This window comes from Cebus imitator, unplaced genomic scaffold (assembly GCF_001604975.1).
Source record: "Cebus imitator isolate Cc_AM_T3 unplaced genomic scaffold, Cebus_imitator-1.0 Scaffold8, whole genome shotgun sequence".
NCBI classification, from domain to species: Eukaryota; Metazoa; Chordata; class Mammalia; order Primates; family Cebidae; genus Cebus; species Cebus imitator.
In genome coordinates, this window is record NW_016107323.1 from 7,739,223 (window position 1) to 7,762,424 (window position 23,202).

At 41.2% G+C, this 23,202-nt stretch overlaps 1 protein-coding gene across 1 annotated transcript; it reads right to left on the bottom strand.

Moving 5' to 3' along the window:
- Positions 1-1,127: 1,127 nt before the first annotated feature.
- Positions 1,128-22,437, bottom strand: PPP1CC (protein phosphatase 1 catalytic subunit gamma). The gene is made up of 8 exons (XM_017542219.2): positions 22,117-22,437; positions 11,524-11,655; positions 10,314-10,544; positions 5,725-5,829; positions 3,771-3,994; positions 3,437-3,571; positions 2,414-2,474; positions 1,128-1,515 (listed from the first exon to the last, which is right to left on the bottom strand). The coding sequence occupies exons 1-8, from the start codon at positions 22,169-22,171 to the stop codon at positions 1,445-1,447; spliced, it is 1,014 nt and encodes a 337-aa protein (XP_017397708.1). The 5' UTR covers positions 22,172-22,437; the 3' UTR covers positions 1,128-1,444.
- Between the last annotated feature and the right edge of the window lie 765 nt (positions 22,438-23,202).

Below are 23,202 nucleotides of genomic sequence, written 5' to 3' on the forward strand. Positions count from 1 at the left end.
TGCTCCTTAAGAAAATTTTGAGCCAGATACCACACTCCAATAATGATATAATCCAAGTAAGATCAGCACAATTTTATAACTTTATAGCATTTTGAAATCCTAGAAGTGTGAATTCATTAACGTTCAGGACATAAAGATGTGCAAAACTTGCCTTTGACACAATTATTGCACACTTCTTTCTTCCTATAATCAAAGGAGTCTGAGAGAATATTATGTAAAAGTGAAACAGCACAAGTATGGATATTGTCAATGTGGAGCAGGAAGGTCATGAGGTCCCCCTTCCCTCTTTGATGGGAGCAGGGCACAGGCCAGATGCCTCAGGAATGAAGCTTGTTAGTAGAGGGGAGTCTGCGCCCTGTGCTCTTGTGTCCTTCAAACAGTTCTTCTCTAGAAGGTCCTTTGCCAACGTCCTCAGGGAGACCACTTTGTAACAGAAAAAAACAAAAAAACACGTTTTTTGGCCAGGTGCGGTGGCTCATCTGAGGTCAGGAGTTTGAGACCAGCCTGATCAATGTGATGAAACCCCATCTCTACTAAAAATACAAAAATTAGCCGGGCATGGTGGCAGGCTCCTGTAATCCCAGCTACTTGGGAGGCTGAGACAGGAGAATCGCTTGAAACCAGGAGGCGGAGGTTGCAGTGAGCTGAAGTCATGCCATTGCCCTCCTGACTGGACAACAAGCATGAAACTCTGTCTCAAAAAAAAAAGAAAAAGAACACTTTTCAAATGACATGCTCTTCACTCATTTTTAGCGTACCTTTGAGAAATTAAGATACAGCTGATATACTTGTGACAAAATGTGACATGATACTCTGTTCCATATAAATCAGGGAAGCGGAAAGAGATCAAAGAACTATGCATGAAAATGTAGGTGGCTGACTCAGAATAATAAAGCCAGCTGCATCTAAATTCACTACTAAGTTCAAGTGAACCCAACGAGAAAACTATGGATACAGATTAAGCCTCATCTCCCCAAATAGTAGAGGAGGATCATTCCACCTCATCACTCTATTACACAAATAGGTATCTCCAGGTTACAAACTCAAAGAGTATTATTAGTATTTGTATTATAATCCATCTTTGGAAAACAGACTATTTGAAGGAAGACAAAACCAAAATGCAACTGTGTGGTTTCCAGAGCAATTTATTCGGGAAAATCTATTCAATATGCCATCAACAGTTCTCCTGTGTGCATTGTGCTGATAAACAGACACTGAGAGGATTTAACAAGTTCATCATTTAATAAGTCTGAATTCATTTCACCACATGGCATTGTACACGGTCATCTGTTCAAACAGATTTCTTTTTTAACAGATCTTGGTTTAAAAAAGTCATAGATAGATACTGTGAGTTCTGTATAAACTGGTTAGATCCTTTGTTTTAACTTATAAGCCTCAACTTCACCGCAGAATAAAGAATGTAGGCCAAAGAAAGCATAATCGGTCACTCGTATAGAACAGTATTGTTTCTATAATTTGAAGCTTTCTGAATGGACGGGTTCAGGCCTGATGTAACTGTAAAAAGATTACTTAATGAATAGACTATATGGAAATTGTACAAAATGTTATTACCTTTAATCATTAGTAGCTTAAACAGCACTATATCACTAATTGCTATTCAAAATCAAAAACATGTTTTTGAATCCCTAAGAAGGTAGCATGTGTACACAACCATACCACCTTGTACTTAGGGGTGTGTCAGTACATAATTCAACGGAAACTTTGGCTTTAGGAAAGAGTCACAAATATTTAAAAGAATGGCTTTAATCGTCATTTTAAGTATACGGTAGGGGAAATGTGTGCTTTAATTAAATATACATTATACCAGTGATGCTGGCAAGGTTGAAAGTTACTCCTAATGTTGATAGCTATAAAAACTAGTTTGTACATAACAAGACAATGAGAGGAAAAAGCAGTCCCTTTGAAACAAAATTCTAAAATAAAAAATGTTCACAGTGGTTCATATCAACAGTATGCATTTTATGACAAGAACATGTACAGATTCAGAGCACCCTAGGGCTCTCTTTATGTCCTAAAGAAAATGAGCATTTACATGATTATGGGTTGTACTGAATTAAAAAAAGATCAATTGTACACTTACCCCTTAGAAAGGATAAACTGTCCTGGGGTGTACAGCTTTAACACCATCATTAAAATTGTTTGCAAAAGGAATAGAGAATTAAAAAACAAAACACTTTTTGGAGTGAAGTCTTTCATTTGCTGTTATAACCAGCAAATGCCATTCACTAAATCAAAAACGGAAGGAAGGGCCCCCACAAACACAGATCTATCTGAGCAAGCTGACCAGTACACATTACAGTCTTAAAAATGACGGTTATATACTCTATGTTACAAGTCCCAACTAGGCAGTGTCAAAATGACATCTATTTCTTTGCTTGTTTTGTGATCATACCCCTTGGAGGTGTTACAGGTCTCGTGGCATTTGGCTTCTTTTTCTCTGCAGGCTTTAAAATCTGGAGAGATTCAAAAGAGCTCATTTTAGGAAATATACTCAACTCCAAATCTTAAGAGTCCTTAAATCTCATTCAAATCTTTTGTTCAGATGGTGTTTACAATTGCCCCAACAACTGTGAAAGCCCTCCTAGCATATTAACACAAGCTAAGGTGACATGTAAACATTTAGTAATCAATGCTATGATGAACAGATAAAATCTATGATACGGACAAATTATTTTGTCTGACTAAAACAATTTTCTGAAGTCTACACCTGGTAGTATCTTTAGCCACTCCTGATATAGGAGAGAAAGGCCTTTACGAAAAGTGTTTCTCCAACCTGTAGGAGTCTTTGCACAATCTCTGGAATTTTGGAAGCTGCAAGTTCTCTCTGATAATTGGTAAAAACTGTTTTAATTCATTTAACTGATGACTGCCACAGCATTTGGTGGCTGTACTCATGTTTATGATTAGGCCAGTATGAAGTTGTACAAGTTTACCATAATAAGCAAATGAGAAAAAGACTGAAGCAGATTCTAAATAATGCTTTTGTGTCAGGTGGAGGCTAAATGATGTCATGGTGCATCCACAGAAGTTTTGTGGAAGTTAGACTAGAGGGGGCAGAACTAGGTAAACACATAGCATGAGGCATTTAGTACTTTTCACATGCAAGTGGTGATTTAATTTTAGCTGAACATTACATCACCATTATGGCTTTAGATTTACAGTAAAAGAGCTATAAGCATAAGGAGCCAATATGCAATGCAAAAAATTATAATTCAACACTGGGGAAAAGACGTCATAATAAATTTTTTCTTTTACAAGGGATCCACACATTATTCAACTAGGACACAGACTGGTTAAGGGAAAATAAAAATTCAGCCTACTCAGCATAAATGAACATTAGGCAAAAATGTAATTGTTTTTCAATCAGCAAAATTCAAACATATTAAAAGGAAATAATGTTGAAAGTATGCTCTACCTGAAAAGAACACATTAGTGTTTCGTCCACACTCATCATGGCACCTGCATTGTCAAACTCTCCACAATAATTGGGTGCAGAAAACAGAGTGACCAACTGCCTCTTTGCAAAAAATTCATAACCATCTTCAACCACCTTGAAGAGAAAATTTTTTCAGTATAAACAGGTGCAAATATTAGGTGAGTAAAACCATGTTTCAGTTTCCCATTGAGCCTGTCTTGTGTTCCAGAGACACTTTGTATAAATAAGCAATACCTACCCACCAAAATCAACAAGGAGAATCTGTGCTCACATACATGCTCTTAAGTGTACATGTAAAATTCAAAATCAATACCTGATGGGCTCTACATATAAGATCCAAATCATGCTTATGGAGAAATTTTGCAACCACTTCTGCACCAAATGTGAAGGACACTCCTCTGTCATTTTCACCCCAGCCTAAGACATCTTTATCGGGGTCAGACCACAAAAGATCACAAAGAAGACCTTGATCTGGTACATCAGTTGGTCGCATAATTCGCCGAATCTGCTCCATAGATTGAAGATCTGGTGATAAACCTATTCAATGAAAACAAGAAAAATGAAGCAAGCAGAACTTTTAAAAGGGTATTACCCCTCAAAAGTTCTATTTGTCTAAGGAGAAATTCAACAATCCTGACACAAAAACTGAAATCTATGATGTTTTAGTTTTGGTTAAAAGAGAAAAAAACACACAGAAAAAGGACAACTGGATACACACTGGAATTATATGCACTAATGCATGGGGCGTAGTAGGTTTAAACAGTACATGGAGAGTTACCCCAATAGACAGAGCACTGTAAAATCCAGTGACTTAAAAAACTCCTCTGTGTGCTTCCCCAGTTGATGACAATAATGAGCGATGTTATGACTGATAGCTTGTAATGACTGAGCTGAGAAGGATGCTCGGGTGTGAGGTAGTTCTCTAGGCAACCTGCACAGTTCACAGACCATTAAATCTACAGGAACACATTGTCTCGAGTTACAATATGGGATGCATATCATGTGAGATAAAAACCATGTATCCAACTCTACCAAAACCTGTGTGAGTATAGAGCACAGAGATCTCTTTAGAATTACTATTTTAATCACATTAAAGAAAGCACAACCAGTGAGCAAAACAAAATGGCTTATAAAACGTACATGTATATATTTTTAGAGATAGAATCTTGCTCTGTTACCTAGGCGGCAGTGCAGCAGTATGATCATGACTCACTGTAGCCTTAAACCCCAGGGCTCAAGTGATCCTCCCGCCTCAGCCTCCCAAACAGCTACAACTACAGGTGTGCACCATTACACCTGGCTAATTTTTAAAACTTTTTCTAGACACGGGGGTCTCGATATGTTACAGGCTGTTCTCATATTCATATTCATGGCATCAAGCAATCGTCCCACCCTGGCATCTCAAAGTGCTGGGATTACAGGTGTGAGCCACCATGCCTGACCAAAATAGCTTTAAAATCCAAGTCAGAAAAAGTTCTGAGACGATAAAAAACAGATCAAGGGAAAATCTATTCACATCTTCAGTGTTCTAGAGGATCTCTGGCATTGGCAAGTTACATGTTGTTCATTTTAGAGTTAAAAATACTTTTCTTGGCTGGGCGTGGTGGCTCACGCCTGTAATCCCAGCACTTTGGGAGGCCGAGGCAGGCAGATCATGAGGTCAAGAGATTGAGACCATTTTGGCCAATACAGTGAAACTCCATCTCTACTAAAAATACAAAAATCAGCCAGGCGTGGTGGTGTGAGCCTGTAATCCTAGCTACTCGGGAGGCTGAGGCAGGAGAATCACTTGAACTTGGGAGGCAGAGGTTGCAGGAAGCCGAGATTGTGCCACTGCACTCTGGCCTGGCAACAGAGCAAGACTCCGTCTCAAAAGCACTCTTCTAAGCTGGGCATGGTGGCTCAGGCCTATAATCCCGGCATTTTGGGAGGCCGAGGCAGGAGGAATGCTTGAGCCCAGGAGTTTGTGAGCAGCCTGGGCAACATGGTGAGACCTCATCTCTAAAAAAATAAAATAAAAATAAAAACTTTCTGCTCTATTTTCAAACCTAATTTACAGAGTCTGGAACTCCCTATAATAAATCAATTGTTACTTAAGATTTTTATCCAAATGAACTTGGCTGTGTCAGAGTGAAACTGCAATGCAACATATCAACAAAAGAGAGTTCTGTCAGAGGAAGTCATCCCAATGATAACTCACAAATGTCAAAATGTTCACCCTTTGGAAGGGATCAAAACCTATTTGGAACAAAAATCGGCCCACCTACCTCCATGACAGCAGAATATCTTCTCATCCACGATGGCTGCTATCGGTAAACAGTTAAAACAGTCTGTGAAAGTTTTCCATAGTTTAATGTTGTATCTTCTTTTACCTGTGATTAAAAAGAGAGTTTTACTGTTCTGTAGTCTCATTGTCTCAGGATAATTTCCCTCAAAGCAAGATTCTGGGTACCTTTTAAGCAAACAAAACTATGTTTTTATTAAGAATCTTAATAAAAGTCTTATTTTAAGACTCTTTTAAAATAAGAGCTGGGCGTGGTGGCTCATGCCTGTAATCCCAGCACTTTGGGAGGCTGAGGTAGGAGGATTGCTTGAGCCCAGGAGTTCAAAACCAGCTTGGGCAACATACTGAGACCCCATCAGTTTAAAGTAAAAAGAAAAAAAAAATAATAATGAAAATAAAGACTCTCCTGGAGGGAAGATGTTTATGAGAGAAACATTTGATCTAAAAGCAATGACTTACATTTTCACATGAAATCTTTTAAAATTTCACAGAAACCAGAATTCTGGATTTGATAATGATTAAGGATTACCATCAAATCCCAAGAATTATCTGGTGGCATAAATTCTGTGTGAAATACAATCTGCTTTGTCCAATCTCACCACAGGTAGTTCCCTACTTCTGAAGGCAATTAGGAACTTACACATGTGGCATTACCACCCTCCTTCTGAGGAAACCTCTGAGTTAACACCCACCCCCTATGTACCCGCCTCAGTGCTCTAGCAGGAGGCACAATGATCACAGGGCAGCAGATGCTTCTCACAGGCACTACAGGACATCTGTTTCCAACACCATACAGACTCCACATGCTCCCACAGGCCTGATGTCACAGGCTGATCATGTTACCTCACCAGCACAGGTATCCATACATTCTGGAGTCAGAGTGGCTCTGATAGAAACATGCCTCTATGTACCGTTTCGACAGGAAACCTATGTTCTGAGTTTAAAATCTACTCACATACCTTACAAGAACAAATTTCCCTGGATTGGTTGAGGATTGTCCAATTGTCCAGATGTCTCTGTCTCCTGTACCTTACTACATGAAGCACCATCTTTAAAAATCAAGAGTTTGGTTGGGCATGGTGGCTCACGTCTGTAATCCCAGAACTCACGTCTGTAATCCCAGAACTTGGGGAGGCCGAAGCAGGTGAATTACCTGAGGTCAGGCGTTCGAGACCAGCCTGACCAACATGGAGAAACCCCGTCTCTACTAAAAACACAAAAATTAGCTGAGTGTCGTGGTGCGTGCCTATAGTCCCAGCTACTTGGGAGGCTGAGGCAAGAGAAACACTTGAACCTGCCTGGGAGGCAGAGGGTGCGGTGAGCCAAGATTGCGCCACTGCACTTCAGCCTGGGCAACAAAAGCCAAACTCCATCTCAAAAACAGAAACAAAAAAACAAGTATTTGTCCTTAGTCTCTTTTCCTGTGCTATCCTGGGGACTACAGGGATATCTAAAGGTTAAACCTGTATCTCTCCTTTGAGAGTTAGAGCCAGCCAAAGCAACTGACCTCCTGAATCACACCTCACCTTGTAATGCAAATCAAGCAGCATAGGGAGTTTAGCACAGGGCTTGAAATGTAATGCAAATTCAACAAATGTTTGCCTTCTCCCTCTGCAGAGAAGACTGTTTATCTTTTCTCCTGATGATTTCTGGTTTCTCAATAACTAGGTCTAACTCTGACCATGGTTCACCCTATTGTGCATTTCTTTAGAGGCTACTAATTCCTTCAATTGGGGCGGGGGAGGACGGGGCGGTTCTGAAAGCTTAACAAACTCCTCCCTACAAAAGGCTGAAGGGCCATCTGCAAAATCAACACCTCCAATTTCCAATAGCAATACTACTACTTAATCCAAGATGCTCCAAAATCTGAAACTTTCTGAGCACTCACATGATATTCAAAGGAAATGCTCATTGGAGCATTCTGGATTTCCAATTTTTGGATTAGGGATGTTTAATCAGTAATTATAACACAAATATTAAAAAAAAAAAAAATCTGAAACCTGAAACACTTCTAGTCCCAAGCATTCTAGGCAAGGAATACTTAACCTGTATTATAAAAACAGGGCTGCACTGTCCCTCAGTGATAGTGACTTCTGTTTTCCCCAAGGTCAGCTTCACTCCTTGGGGTTTTTTTTTTTTTTTTGAGGCAGGGTCTCACTCATCACCCCAGTAGGTGGAGTGAAGCAGTGCAATCCTGCCTCACTGCAACCTTTGTCTCCTGGGTTCCTGGGATTCTCCAGCCTTAATTTCCTGAGTAGCTGGGACTATAGGCATGTACTACCACACTTAATTACTGTATTTTTAGTAGAGATGGGTTTTCACCATGTTGGCCAGGCTGGTCTTGAACTCCTGACCTCAAGGGATCCACCCACCTAGTCCTCCCAAAAGCGCTGAGATTATAGGCATGAGCTACCACGCCTGGCCTTTGATTCTTTAGTTATGCCACATGCACAAGCTTCCCTTGCCAAGTCCTGCTGGCCTCTCCATCAACAATCAGTTTGTTTCCTCCTGTAAAACGCCTCTCAGCATTTTAAGCACAGGGCTGCCTCTTTCTCGTCTCTCTTCATTTCCTGACTAAGGCGACCTCAGACCTCTAGGAACATCTGGCTCCTGAAAGGTTTAGCCTGGGTAATCGCCTAGCTTCCAAATCCTAGGATTCTGAGCCAGAACTTATAATGTGGTTTCCCATTATTGTACATCAGACAGCTCTGGTAACAGAAACAGATCAACAAACACCCACGTTTTACCCAACAACATATACCTCAGCTTTTCTGTCACATTTGCAAACTTAAAAAAAAAAAAAAAAAAAAAAGAAATGGTAAAGAACAGGCAGTGTTTTTTCTAAAATTGTCCCATGTAAATCAACATTTGAATAAAACTTTTCATTTTAATAAAATATATATTATACATATATTAAATGTCTGCAAGCCTTCAACCAAAAGCCACCTATGTCAAGGGCACTTTTATGCCCACAGGTAGACAAGGTCTATAAATTGTGTTGATGACCAAACAGGAGTTGAAACTGGTCCAACACTGATCTTCTACGTCATTTTTAAAGGCCTCTGAATTAAGGAGAAACTGAAACTGATGCAGTCAGTGTCATTACATTAGGATATACATCACAAAAATGAGGTCATCTGGATGTGAACTTCATCAAGGTAAACATGTAAAGTATTTGCTGGGCTAACAGCTATGTAAAAGGAACCCTTTCTTAACTCAAGAGTAACACTTGGAAGAAGTATCCAAAACATGCTGGTTGGGTGTGGTGGCTCATGCCTGTAATCCCAGCACTTAGGGAGGCTAAGGAAGAAGGACTGCTTGAGCCCAGAAATTACAGGTCGCAGTAAACTATGATCCTACCTCTGCACTCCAGTCTAAGGCTCTGTCTCAAAAACAACCAACCAAAAAACCCCACCACACCCGTCTCTTATTTCACTACCTAAGGAGCAGTAACTGGCTTACCGGTACTTCTTTGATACAGAATCACTGTTAATTTCAAATATCTTTCCTGTACAGGTTCAATGGTTTCAGTCAGTCCACAACCCACAGAATCTTTGTCCCTGATGATTCCACCCACCCCATCTTACCAGCTGGATCACAAGGTCACAGACCAAGCAAACATCCAATTGTGGGAAAGCGTTACGGTAGCAGAAGGGCTCAGTCTGTGAGTATATTTCTGGGATGCACTTTTAACAAATGTGCTAGCTCAACTCATCTATGTGAAATTGAGATGGAAAAACACCACATCTCGAGACTGTAAGTCACAATGTGGTCTAGGGGAGGACCACAGGGACAACCCTTTGCTGATCTCCCTATAATAATATTAGCAAATGCCAAGTATCTGAAGCTCCTTAACTACTCTTTCACTCCAAACCTGAAACCCTACTGGCAGAAATGATGAGCACAAAAGGAGGTGGAGGTGAAGATTCAAAACCTTTTCGGACATAACCATTTGGAATGGTTCTCAGATTTCTCCTCAGAATTAAGTTATCTGTGAATACAATAATTATCTTAAAGAAACCACTACCATAAAGCATTACTTCCTAATCTGATCATCACATCATAAAAGAATCCAAGACATTATTTATTATAGCAGCAGTGTTACTTTTCTACCCAAGAGAGAAAAAACTGGCTGGGCGCCGAAGCTCACACCAGTAATCCCAGTGGGTGGCCTAGGCAGGCGGATTCCTTGAGTCCAGGAGCTGGAGATCAGCTTAGGCAACAAGGTGAAACCGTCTCTACAAAAAAATACAAAAATTAGCTGGGTGTGGTGGTGCATGTCTGTAGTCCTAGCTACTTGGAGGCTAAGGCAGGAGGATCACTTGAGCCCAGGAGGCAGAGGTTGTAGTGAGGTATGGTACTACTGCACTCCACCCTGGGCAACAGAGACTCTGTTTTCCCCGCCCCTCCCCAAAAAAGCTAAGCTAACAACAAGTTAAGGAAACAGAAAACCTGAGAGATGACACCACCGCATTTAAACTCTCACAATTCCTAACAGAAGTATGTGATAACTGTTTATGATAAAGTATCTTAATTTCAACAACTCTTCCTTAAATATAGAAAAGTACTTACATTCATCATAAAATCCATAAATTCTGTTGATGCTGGCACATTCATGGTTCCCTCTGAGAAGAAAAAAATTCTCAGGATATTTGATTTTGTAGGCCAGTAAGAGGCAGATTGTCTCCAATGACTGCTTTCCCCTGTCCACATAGTCCCCAAGAAACAGGTAGTTGCTTTCTGGTGGGAAACCACCGTACTCAAAAAGTCGCAGCAAATCATAGTATTGCCCATGGATGTCACCTAGAAGCAAGAATTTTGTTACACAGTGTTCCCATACTTACAGCTCAATCCACTAACAAAGCTTTGGAAAGATATTCTTTAAATATTAATTGTGCAGTGGCACTGACCTCTAGTAATGAGAGTTTAATTTGACAGCCAACACTAAGTAATTTCCAATCTTGCATCACATTTAGTTCAACCAAGCTTAATAAAATTTTTGAGTATACGTGTATGTCCAGAACCTCACACAAAATTCAACTAATTAAGAATTTATTCTGTGTAAAGGATTATAATGTCTAGGCATGCCTTCTTGCCAAGTAACATGGTTTTCCTTTCGGACTGACTGATCAATATCAGATCTCTGACAGCTCAGTCTCTGGGTACTGTGTCAGCAGAACTGCTATACTTCTAGTGAGCCTTGGCCCCAATTGAACAAAAGCACATACATACATACACACTACCCCTACCTCCCACCCACCATCGCGTTTAGCTTTCAATTTCTCCCTGCAAGACAATGCCAAAGAACACTTTACTTTAAAACATGCACACAAAGTTTTATCGATGCAGTCAAATATACTATAAGAATATATTACTCAAATGAATAAAGTTTAGTTTTTACATTAAGACACAGATTATCTGCTATTACATAGAAAACAGAACCCCAAAATCAGCATCAAAGAAGTTCTATTTTTAGCTATAACCAGTGTTGCTTTAAGCTTAAACATATTCCTATACATCCATGTAGTTCAGACTTTTCCTTAGCTCTCCATTCTTAGTTTCCTTTTTTTCTTCTGCAATGGTCATTCCTTCAGTGAAATGTTTTTTTTAAACTAAGTCCATTAGAGGTATTTATTCTAAAGCTACTATTCAACTCAATTTTAAGTAGTTCCAGGCTATTCACAAACAGGAAAATGATTCTGCTAGCTAATACAAGGTCATCAACATATCTCTGATTCAATCAATCATGTAACCAAAGATAACTTGTGTGCCCCAAACTTACCACATATTTTGAGTGGTGCTTCAAGTTCTAGTAGGATAGGCTGACTGAGAAAGATCTCACGAGACTTTAAGCACAGTCCTCTGATTTCATTCTCCTGAAGCTGGACATTCTTACCAGGCTTGGACCCTCTCACTGCAGAGGAGAAAAACCCAAATTAGTCCAATTAAGCCAAAATACAAAATATAAGATTTAGATAAAGGGGCAAAAACATGGTTTAACTAGCTTTCTGAGTGGCTTCATTTTCAGGACACTTATAATAACCATGGTTTTAATGCCTAATTAGAATCTTAAAATCTTAGACAAGATTTAATTGCATCATCGATATCAAGTAAGACTTCTTTTATAGTATTTCAAAAAGGGGGCCATCCTGTCCATGCAAGTGCTGTTAGAAACAGGACTGGAAATATACTTAGAATGCTCCCCAATCAGTGTTTTTCAGAGGACCATGGGTATCTCCTCCTGAGGATCTCTGATTTAATTTACCTGTGAAAAAAATATTAGTGTTGTTTTCATTTCATTAAGAAAATGTTAACTCGTTGTACTTATTTTGCCATGCGATTTCTGGGCTTACATTTGTTTTTATACTCATGTCTGTATAGAGCAAAGGATGTCAGTTATGTGCTATCCTGTAAAAAAAAGCACATTTCCTAACAATTTCAACAGATAATAATGCGAGAAAGAAATCATTGCATAGCACGGGGCATCCACACCACCAGAGCACTTAGGGTTCTATCAAAGTAAAAACTGCAACAGAGCTCACTTGTCAGCAGGTAGGTAGCTGTGGGAAAGAAGAAATTTTATGTTTTGATTTCAGTTGGAACTAGATACAGATTAAGTAGCATTGAACTTCTAAGTGTACCCTAATTTTACAGTCATAAAGTGGCCCCTTCATGAAACGATCTAGCAAAATGATTTTCTGGCAGAGTCTAGGTAAGTATGGGGCCTGATTATCCTCAACTGGAATCCAAGTTTTGGTACTTGTTTTGTACAAAAGATTTATACAATCAGGCATTCTGTGAATAAAATGGAAGTGAAAACATAGGATCAGACTAAATACAGAACTTAAGCCTTCATCTTTCCATCATTAAATCCAGTATCAAGTGATTCAGTTTTAGAAAACCAGAGAATCCATGAGATTAAATCCATGTTGCTAATTTAAATTTCTTGGTTTTGGAGGCTTTATATTAAAACCACAAACTCATTTAACTTAATAGGTGAATAACAGCAACAAGCTTAACTGGTTTGTCTCTAGCTTTGTTCTGTAAATATCTAAGTAACTATATTAGAGAGTAGTAAATATTACTCAAGTGAAAAACCTGACACATTTGTTGAGAATTGTGGAGAATCATTTTCCATTAAAAGGGTTATGCCAAGTTTCCAAAATATTGCCTTAGATAAAATCATCTTCAGCCTGAATTAATTTTTAAGCAGATATGGAACATAGTGGAGGAGTATTATTTTTTCAATGAAAAGTTGCAAGAAATGATAGTAAGAGAGAAAGAACAAAAATTTTTCAAGCGCACAATGAAGTAAACATTAGATTCAAGGTGGACTGGGAGCAAGCCAGGAGCCCCACATTTCTGGATTGGTTCTATTGCTTTGGGAAAATCACTTCACTTTCGGACCCAAAATACGTAACTGACAAAGTCTCATTCTGATAAGAATGTTATACAAGAAGCAATAAAAGCAGTGTAATGCCAGGCATGGTGAATCACGCCTGTAATCCCAGCACTTTGGGAGGCTGGGATGGGCAGATCACTTGAGGTCGGGGGAGTCTGAGACCAGCCTGATCGACACAGAGAAACCCTGTGTCTATAAAAATACAAAACTAGCTGGGTGTGGTGGCGGTCGCCAGTAATCCCAGCTGCTTGAGAGGCTGAGGCAGGAGGATCACTTAAACCTGGGAGGCGGAGGTCACGGTGAGCAGAGCAGAGATCGTGCCATTGCACTACTCCACCCTGGGCAACAAGAGTGAAACTCTGTCTCAAAAAAAAAAAGAACCCACAAAAGCATTACTGATAGTTTTCGAGGAGAGATATCGAACAGACACATATTTAATACAACAGTTACTGGGCAACAAAAAATGTTTTTTCCATAAGTGATTTTCTTTTTCTCTCTAGACACCCATGCAGAGTTAGAATTCAAGTAATTACTCCTGATGAAAGATGGGATTCCTGCTTCATTGGCTAGAAAATGCCAATCATTAGTGATTTAACCACAAGTTAACCATAAACTTGGGCAGACTGCCCATCAGGAAGCTTTATTTTTGGCTAGGAAGGAAATCCTAGAAGCTTCCAGTTTCAAGTGAATTTTTTTCAGCAGAGTCCCACACTTATGAATGAATAGCTGACTCTAAGTCTTCCAGGAGAATATTTCTGTGATAATTTTGGCTCATAATATACGATAGCAGGTTTTGTTGTATGAATGCTATTGTATTTAAGTCAATGCCATCAGATGAAATCAATGTTAACATGTTTTTGGGTTTGGAAGCTCCCCACTACCACCTCTCAATAGACATAGTTTATATTTAACTCCTTTATCCTGTTTCTCTGTTTGTCCTTTGGGTGGGAGCATTCAGAGATTAGTGAAAAGCAAAAGCAAGACTATCAACAATTTAAAAATTCTTCTTTTTTGAGAGAAGGGCTCACACTGGTGCCTAGGCTGGAGTGCAGTGGCATAATCATAGCTCACTGCAGTCTCAAACTCCAAGGCTCAAGTGATCCTCCTGCTTTGGCCTCCCAAAGTGCTGGGATTACAGGCATGAGCCACCACACCTGGCCTTAAAAATTACTCTTAATGTTAAGATTAGATGCAGCTTTTCCAGAAAAAATGAAGATTATTTATTTTGAGACAGAGTTTCACTCTTGTTGCCCAAGCTGGAGTACAATGGCATGATCTCGGTTCACTGTAACCTCTGCCTCCCGAGTTCAAGTGATTCTACTGCCTCAGCCTCCCAAGTAGCTGGGATTACAGGAATGTGCCACCATGCCCCGCTAATTTTGTATTTTTAGTAGAGACAGGGTTTCTCCATGTTGGTCGGACTGGTCTCAAACTCCCGACACCTCAGGTGATCTGCCCACCTCGGCCTCCCAAAGTGTTGGGATTACAGGCGTGAGCCACCGTACCTGGCCAAGATTTATATTTAAAGAACAGTGCTTATGAGAAACATCAACAAACATGGTCTGAAAGCTTCTTAAGTTCCCTACAATCAGCAGAAGGAAAAATATACATGAATATAGAAACTACCAAAACCCTCTTCCATCAGTTATCATACAGCTGCTCAGCCTTCAGGCCTGGGCTCAGCCACCACACTTCACCCTGGAGAAAAGCTTCATTCATCTCCTTTCCCCTCACAAGCCTGCTGCATGCTTTTTGGAAGGCTCTCTCAACATCGGGTCACTACCGACCACACCTCATGATTTTATTTGTATCCTACTTGCCAGTTGGCTTCTGCCCACTCATCTGGACCCATGGGTAGAATGTAAACCCACAGCAGTAGTCCTGCTCTGTAGCATACACGAGCCATGGCCAGCACGCGGCAGGTGCTCAAAATTTGTCGCATGACTGAAGTCTGGATAAATCTTTAAGTACTGCTGACTGGTAGCATTAGAATTAAGCATACATTCCAGACTATGTACTTCTGATTGGCAAAAAGCCTGTTTCTGCGCTATAAAATTACAAAACAATAAATAGTGCCACTTGCTTACCAGGCTTTACTGGAGTATTTTTCAAAGTATGAAAATCTGGAATTACTCTTAAATTTCATGTTGAATCGTCTAACAGAGATTTCAAAATGAGGTTTGGCAGTCCAAGTGAACACTGGAGAGTTCTTAAAAGCTGCCATATAAACCGGGTGAAATCCCATCTCTACTAAAAATACAAAAACTAGCCAGGCATAGTAGCATGCGCCTGTAATCCCGGCTACTCAGGAGGTTGAGGCACGACAATTACTTCAACCAGGGAGGGGGAGGTTGCAGTGAGCTGAGATTGTGCCACTGCACTACAGCCTGGGCAACAAGAGAGAAACTCCGTCTCAAAAAAGAAAACAAAAACAAAAACAAAAACCACACACAAAAACACACAAACTCAGACCTAAGGTTGTGACTTTTCAGTATAAGTATTAACATTTCTTTATCTGGCTAGAAAGGGAGATTCAAGAGAATGTCTTATTACTGTTAAGAGTGAAGGTGGCTCTGCAGAAATGTATCTGATCTATGTATCTGGGAAATCACTGACATGAGCATATCATAAAAACTTCCACACATTTGTATTGAAAACAAATTGGTAAAAATTTGAATCATAAAAAAATAACAGCCAGGTGTGGTGGCTCAGGCCTATAATCCCAGCACTTTGGGAGGCCCAGATGGGGGATCAGGAGTTAAGCTTAGGAGTGGGAGATCAGCCTCGGCAACATGGTGAAATCCAGTCTCTACCAAAATTACAAAAATTAGCTGGACATGGTGGTATGTGTCTGTAGTCCCAGCTGCTGAGTAGGCTAAGGTAGAAGGATCACTTCAGCCTGGGAGGTAGAGGCTGCATTAAGCCTAGATTGTGCCACTTCACTCCAGCATGGGTGAAAGAGTGAGACCCTGTCTCAAAAAAAACAAATAAATAAAATAACATTGGTAATTATTTACAATACCACCTCTTTACCATAAGCAACACTAACTTTTTTTGAAGTTAGTTACTGGCAAAAAGCAAAGCAAAGATGGAAAGTATGGAAAGAAATTTAAGACAAGTTTGAGATTACTTATGATAAATAAAAAACTATTCTCCTTGCCACATCAAGGTCCCTTAATTGTTTAAAGAAAATCATATTGAAGAAATAGCATAAACTAAAAAAGCCCTAGCTGAATTCTAATGAAGTTTCAGAACCTAAGAAAGGCACAAGTGGTATAAAAATAAGCCAGCAAAGATTTTGCTGTTTTAAAATAATCCTGTTAAAGTAGGTGATAATTTTAACAACATGCCACATCATATTCATTCAGTGAATTAATAGCCTCATGATATTTGACAGATTTAGGAAAATAAGACTCAAACCAAAACAAAAAACAGTAAATATTTCCAACATTAAGCATTCCCATAAACAACTGAGTTCTTTTCTGCAAAAAATATAAACCATCCAAATATTACCAAGAATCCTTTGGGTCGGGCATGGTAGCTCACCTCTGTAATCCCAGCACTTTGGGAGGCCGAGGTGGGCATATCACCTGAGGTCAGGAGTTCGAGGCCAGTCTGGCCAACATGGCAAAACCTCATCTCTGGTAAAAAACAAAAATTAGCAGGGCATGGTGGCCCATGCCTGTAGTCCCATGCCTGTAGTCCCAGCTACTCAACAACTGAGGCTGAGGCAGGAGAATTGCTTGAACCTGGGAGGCAGGGCTGCAGTGAGCTGAGATCCTGCCACTGTACTCCAGCCTGGGCAACAGAGCAAGACAAAAAAAAAAAAAAAAAATCCTTTGGTTTCTCTGCAAAGTCACTAGCAGGAAGACTTCCATATGTGATCAACACAATTGTTTCTACACCCTGCCGTCTCCCATCCTGACTTTCCTAATGGATGGGGTTATACCTCAGCCATTTAAAAGTGGCACCAAAGCAGGGCGCTATGGCTCACACCTGTAATCCCGACACTTTGTAAGGATGAGGTGGGAGGACTGCTTGTGGCCAGGAGTTCAAGACCAGCCTGGGCAACATAGTGAGACCCCTGTCTCTCTAAGAAAAAGAAAAACAATTAGCCAGGTATGGTGGTGTGTGCCTGTAGATTCAGCTAGTCAGGAAGATGAGGAGGAAGGATTGCTTGAACCCAGGGGTTTAGGTCTCCAGCCTGGGTGACAGAGTGAGACCCAGTCTCTAGTCAAAAAATTAATAAAAGTGACATCATTTTTTTCAAGGCAGATAGGATGTAGCTGCAAAACACTGTCAACTGTTCTCAATAAAGCATCTTGAGTTTTCTACACCTAGAGTAAAGCCAATCCGTTGAAAACTTTCATTTTCCACGGTCTAAGAACACATTTTGTTAAAATACCACTGAGTAGACACTACATCTGACCCTACATTTTGAGTTTTCATGTTTTATAAGCTTTACTGTTGGTGACAATGATGGCAGTAAATCCCCATGAAGTGGGGAAGCTAGAAATTTCAGGCAAATCACCAAGATCCACGAATATATCACTGTTCTTGACGCTCTGGGTACAGAGGTCAAACTCTGTCCTAGAATTCCATAAGCTCCATAGAAATGAAATCTTTCCTTCCTAGTCTTGAACGACTCTTCAGTTTCTTTATCTACAAAGCGACTGACACCCAGAATATTATCTCCTTCATATTCCAATCTCTAAGGTCAACTAATGGCCTCAATTGTAAATTAAATTAAACCGTTAAGTCCACATAATATCAATCATTCCCCTGTTTCGTGATCAGGAATACTCACCTAGTCAAGTGGGCTGACTGGCACCTCGATTCTGCACAACAGGTTAGGTTATAACAGGACTGTGCTTTCAAAGACATTAAATCACCTCCCTAGTTTCTACAGCTGACCACTGCTAGGCTACAATTGCATGTCCATTTGCCCGGTTCTGAGGAGGAGTGCCCAGGGCTCTACTCCTGCGTGTCACATTTCCGCGCCCCCCCCCACCCCCCCAAGCACAAGGTCACACACAATTCTGTCGGATTTCACTGCTGCCTCCTGCTACTGACAGGCAAGAGGGCACTGTGGGCACAAGGAGAGTAATCCTTTTTCAATGCTGTGGTTTAAAAAAAGGACCCCTGTAAGCTGCAGATCATGTCTCCAACAGAGCTTTCCTGCCTTGCCTAGGTGGAGAGGAAAGGGGCATACAACTGACACGCTGATGGGAACGGAAGGGCAAGGGCTCACATTACAGTTCTTATCAATGAGGGAATTGGAAGCTGACAACTTGGATGTGAGTGTAAGTTACCTGCTCCGTGAAAAAAAAAAAAAAAAAAAAAAATAGTTACAGGCTGGGCATGGTGGCTCATGCCTGTAATCCCAGCACTTTGGGAGGCGGAGGCAGGCGGATCATTTGAGGTCAGGAGTTCAAGACCAGCCTGGCCAACATGGTGAAACTTCCTCTCTACTAAAAATACAGAAACTTAGTTGAGTGTGGTGGCACGTGCCTGTAGTCCCAGCTACTTGGGAGGCTGAGGCAGGAAAATCACTTGAACCCAGGAGGCAGAGGTTGCAGTGAGATGATACAGTGCCACTGCACTCCAGCCTGGGTGACAGAGCGAGACTTAATTACAGATATTCATTAGGAAGGATGACTTCTGTTTTTTTTTGGTTAGTATGTTAAGAAACCTCCCCCTTTTTAAACCATTATGTTTGTCCTTTATTATCTTTAGGACCAGGGACGGCTGCCTTTTTTAAACATCAGAATATGAACGTTTTATACTGCACCAAAAAAGTTGAACACATCGGTTATTTAAACAATCTTTTCAGAATATCTGAACACTAACTACCTTCAGAACAGCCCTTATCTATCAGAGGATTAAATTTGTAAACATTTTCTGTGAGCCAGAGCAGAGGTCATATTTAAATCACTAAAGCAAGTCAGGCAATTCTGCAGAACCAGACATGGTCTCGAAGTTTGACAATGGCCTTCAAAACAAAGACGCTTCTTGCAAACCAAGATGTGAAGTAAAGTTACAACCACCTGCTATGCAAGAAAAATGCTAGCCACCACGGCTCCTTGAAGGAGGTCATTTACAAAGTAAAACTGCCCCAAATCTCACTTTTCTTCAATACATCAGACCAAATCAACAGCTGGCTTATTTTCTCTCAAAATGCCCTGTTTTACTGTGTAGTTATTTAAATAACTAACATCAGTTATACTAAGGAGTCAACAACCTTAGGATTTTATCATCAGCAAGGCAGAGCTTGGATAAAAGCATCCATGGTGGGTTGCAGAAGTGATGCCTCCTTACAGAAAAACTACTCAAAGTTCAAAGAAAAGAACTGCAAAGGTTATAGACTAAGATTTAAACCAACATGCTGTTTCTCTTAAGGCTTCACTTTTTAGTTAGCTTTTCAGTACTATTACTGAGCTACTTCTCAACCAGCTTATGCTGCTCTCAAGCTTAAAAGATCAATGCTGAACATGCAAAAAAGTCTACCGAGGTCACAAAAGTCATATTCCCTCTACTTTCCGATATATTTACATCTTAAAGTATTTAGGAAAAAAAAAAAAAAAAAAGGTTTTGGAGGCATTACAAAAAGCACAAAATTTAGGCCTGGCACGTTGGCTCATACCTATAACCCCAGCACTTGGGGAGGCCAAGGTGGGAGGATTGCTTGAAACCAGTAGTTTAAGAACAGCCTGGGCAACACAGTGAGATTCTCATTTCTATTTTAAATCATTAAATTTAATTTTTTAAATAAAAAATTGTAAAGCACATGATTTATTACCAATATCATTTAACTTAGACATCTACATACCCTGAATGGATCATCTTCAACTGTTTCTCTGCCAATTTAACACCCACGAGAAACAAATTTAAGTATATTTTGCAGCTAGCCTATTCCCGAGGCATTACAACGCACTGCTTTATCAATTTCAGCAAAAAAAAAAAAAAAAAAAAAATATATATATATATATAAGAAAACCTGGTTTTCAAGTGCCACATAACAAGAGGAACTATTAAGAAACAATGATTTTAGATGTATCATTACTTACCAAACTACTTATTAGAATTTTAAAGATTAAAATGAAAAAAGCTGTTTATGAATACAGAGGCAATTATGGGCAAATCAGAATATAGGTTGGCAAGCCTTAGATGATCTTAAAATTTTTAATGTTTTTAATCCATGCAAATTCCAACTTTTCCTGTTTCCTCAGAGAAATAAAGCCCACTCTAGCCACACATATCCCTGCAGAGATAAGCAGAATTTTAAAATTTAGAAAGAAAATAACTTTTAATAAAAAGTTCCTTTCTTACTGCAAACTATTTTAATCAGCTTCTGACCAACTGCTGCCTCAAAAAATATTAAAGACCTATATTAACTAGTATGAAAAAGTATGGTTCTTATATAAATACCTGGCATTAAAGGAATAACAAGGTTTTCACCTACAAAACCCTGCAATAACATTTCAAGAGCCTTTCAAGGGTCCTTAATGACATTCAGTGTTTTTTTTTTAAAGACAGGATAAAAGGAAAGAATGCACAGATTAAGAAAAGTACAGGACGAGATATTTTCAGGAGTTTCATTTTAATAGCTAACTTTAAAAGATCTGCAAATTCTAACACCAGAGCTGTCCAACTGTTCATGCCCTCGACTCCACCACTCACAGCATTTATAGTCCAACAATATTTTAGGACTGTATGAAGGCAAAAAGCGGTTAAAACTGCCAAGTTCCCATTATGAAAGCGTCCAAGTTAGGGGATTTGACTGAATTCTTACAAAGTCTTGGATAAGATCTTAGCCTCCGTTAACATGCCCTTGAATCTGAAAGCAGCTCATTTCAGCTTCCGTCTTTAAAAGCTGAACCTCGCCCCTCTCCCACATCAACATGAATCAATTGCCAGGCACTTCATAAGTCTTAGGTGAGCCGAAATGCAAAGCTTTCTATTAACCTTTACTTAACCACTGGCCACCTCCTTCTTTCCTACATAAGGTGACAGTGTTGTCTGTGGCGAGTTCTAGCTCCCGGCTATCTGGGTTTGAAACCCGACTGTCACTAACTGTGTGACCTTGGTTAAGTGACTTCATCTCAGTTTCTTCTGTAAAACAACAAAAAATCGCAAATATCGCAAAGTGATTGGGACAATTAAACGAAATCTGGGTTAAGTGCTCAAAGAATGCCTGATACACAGTAAACGCTTTAGAAGCGTCAGTTATATTATAGTAATAATTTCATGGACGCAAAGGCTCTTAACACAGAGCCTGGCACATTGGAAAGATAACGATACCGTCAGCCTCGTTGGCTTCCTGTTCAGATGCACGTTCAGGAAAAGAGCGCGGATATCTATCCAAGATCAGAACAACTTAAAAGGATTTGGGGGTCAGGCGAAGACAGGTTCTCACGCCTCTCGAGACATGAACGTTCCTTACCAAGTTACGAGAAATGGACCCCTCAAGACCCTAGAACTACGAAAAATATAAAACCAAGCAGGAAAAGAGCCCCCAAACCCGGTTCAACTCATACCCTCTTCAAACTGCTCTCCGAAAGGATGAGCACCGCAAAGTCCATCTCGCATAGTACCGCACACGCCGTCCAGGAGGCTGGATTGGGGCCCCCAACCATCGCTCCAAAGACCCGTCCAGTGTGCAGGGGCAAATGGGTAGGGGCGGGAAACATGGGGGTGGGGAGCGGAGTTTTCAAATTCCAAGGCCGGGAGGAAGCCTGCATCCTCGTGCAATGAATGAGCGGAGACCTGGGCGGTCCATGCCTGGCGACAAGTTGGGGATCTCAGGCCGGCCTCCCTGCGGCTGCAGCCCCGGGCCAGCGGGCCAACTCGAGTGGCTCACTCCCCGCGGTGCTGCAAGCCCAACCGGCCTCCCAACTCCCTTCCCTCGAGTCCCCGGGGCCGCCTGCCGCCCTCCGGTCCGCCTCCCCCCGCAGCCGCCCGCCGCCCCCTTACCTTCCAGCAGCCGTTGGATGATGCTGTCGATGTTGAGTTTATCTAAATCCGCCATCGCCCTCCCACCGCCGACCCTCCCTCAGCGGCGCTGCCGCCGGCTCGCGCCCGGGACTCACACCTCCTTTCCCACGCCACGAGCAAAGGCGGTGGTGGCGGCGGTGGCAGCAGCCGCGGCGGGTCCCCCCCCAACCGCCCCGCTCCCTGCTTCCTCCTTCTCTCCCCACTGGAACCACGAGAAGAACAAAATGGCCGCCGACTCCTTAGACAGCCTCGGGCGGCGCACGGATGCGCGTGGGGAGTGCAGCGGCCCGGCCGGGACTTCTTTATGGGCCATAGGGCGCGCGGGAGTGGGCGGGGCCCGGGCGCGGGAGTGGGCGGGGCCGGGCGCGGAGCAGAGCAGAGCGGAGCGGAGATGGTTGAGCGCAACTGCATCCGTGCAAGGGATCCTTCCGCTAAACGGATCGAGCAAATAGGTCCCCCCCAACCCCGGCCCGAGCGTGAGTTGCAAAGTTGCACGCGGGAGTTTGGGCTGGGAAAGAAAATGCAGCTGTGCACACCGCGGGTTGCGGCCATCGCGGGATCCTGTACATTGAGGCAAGATGTGTGCAGACCTGGCCGGGTGGGAGCTCTCCGAGGGATCTTGCGGGTCCTGGAATTTACCCTTTAAGATAAATCTGGGGTGAGGGTGGAAAAGGAGAATAATAAAGAAAAGAAGGTTGACTTATTTTGGATTCAGATATACTGGGACTTGGGAGACGAGAAAGGCTTAGTTGGTAACTAAAATTAAAAAAAACCCTCTTCCAGATAAGTCAAAATGTAACAGTTATTCATTGTGAGTGGTGGGTATATGTGTATTTGCATTTTTTTTTTTTTTTTTTTTTTGGTGCACTTCTGTAACTTTACTTTGGGGGTTAAAAATGAGTCCTCAAAGAAAATTTCATCATCTCTATCCCTTGGATTATCTTTCCTGAACTCGGAAAGTTATATAATCATCGGGACAGTTATCCTGATTCTAGCCAGGGCGAAGTTGAACGAGCGCGTGCAGCAGATAAAAGGGGAATTTGCAGATTCCACGCGTGCAGGCCG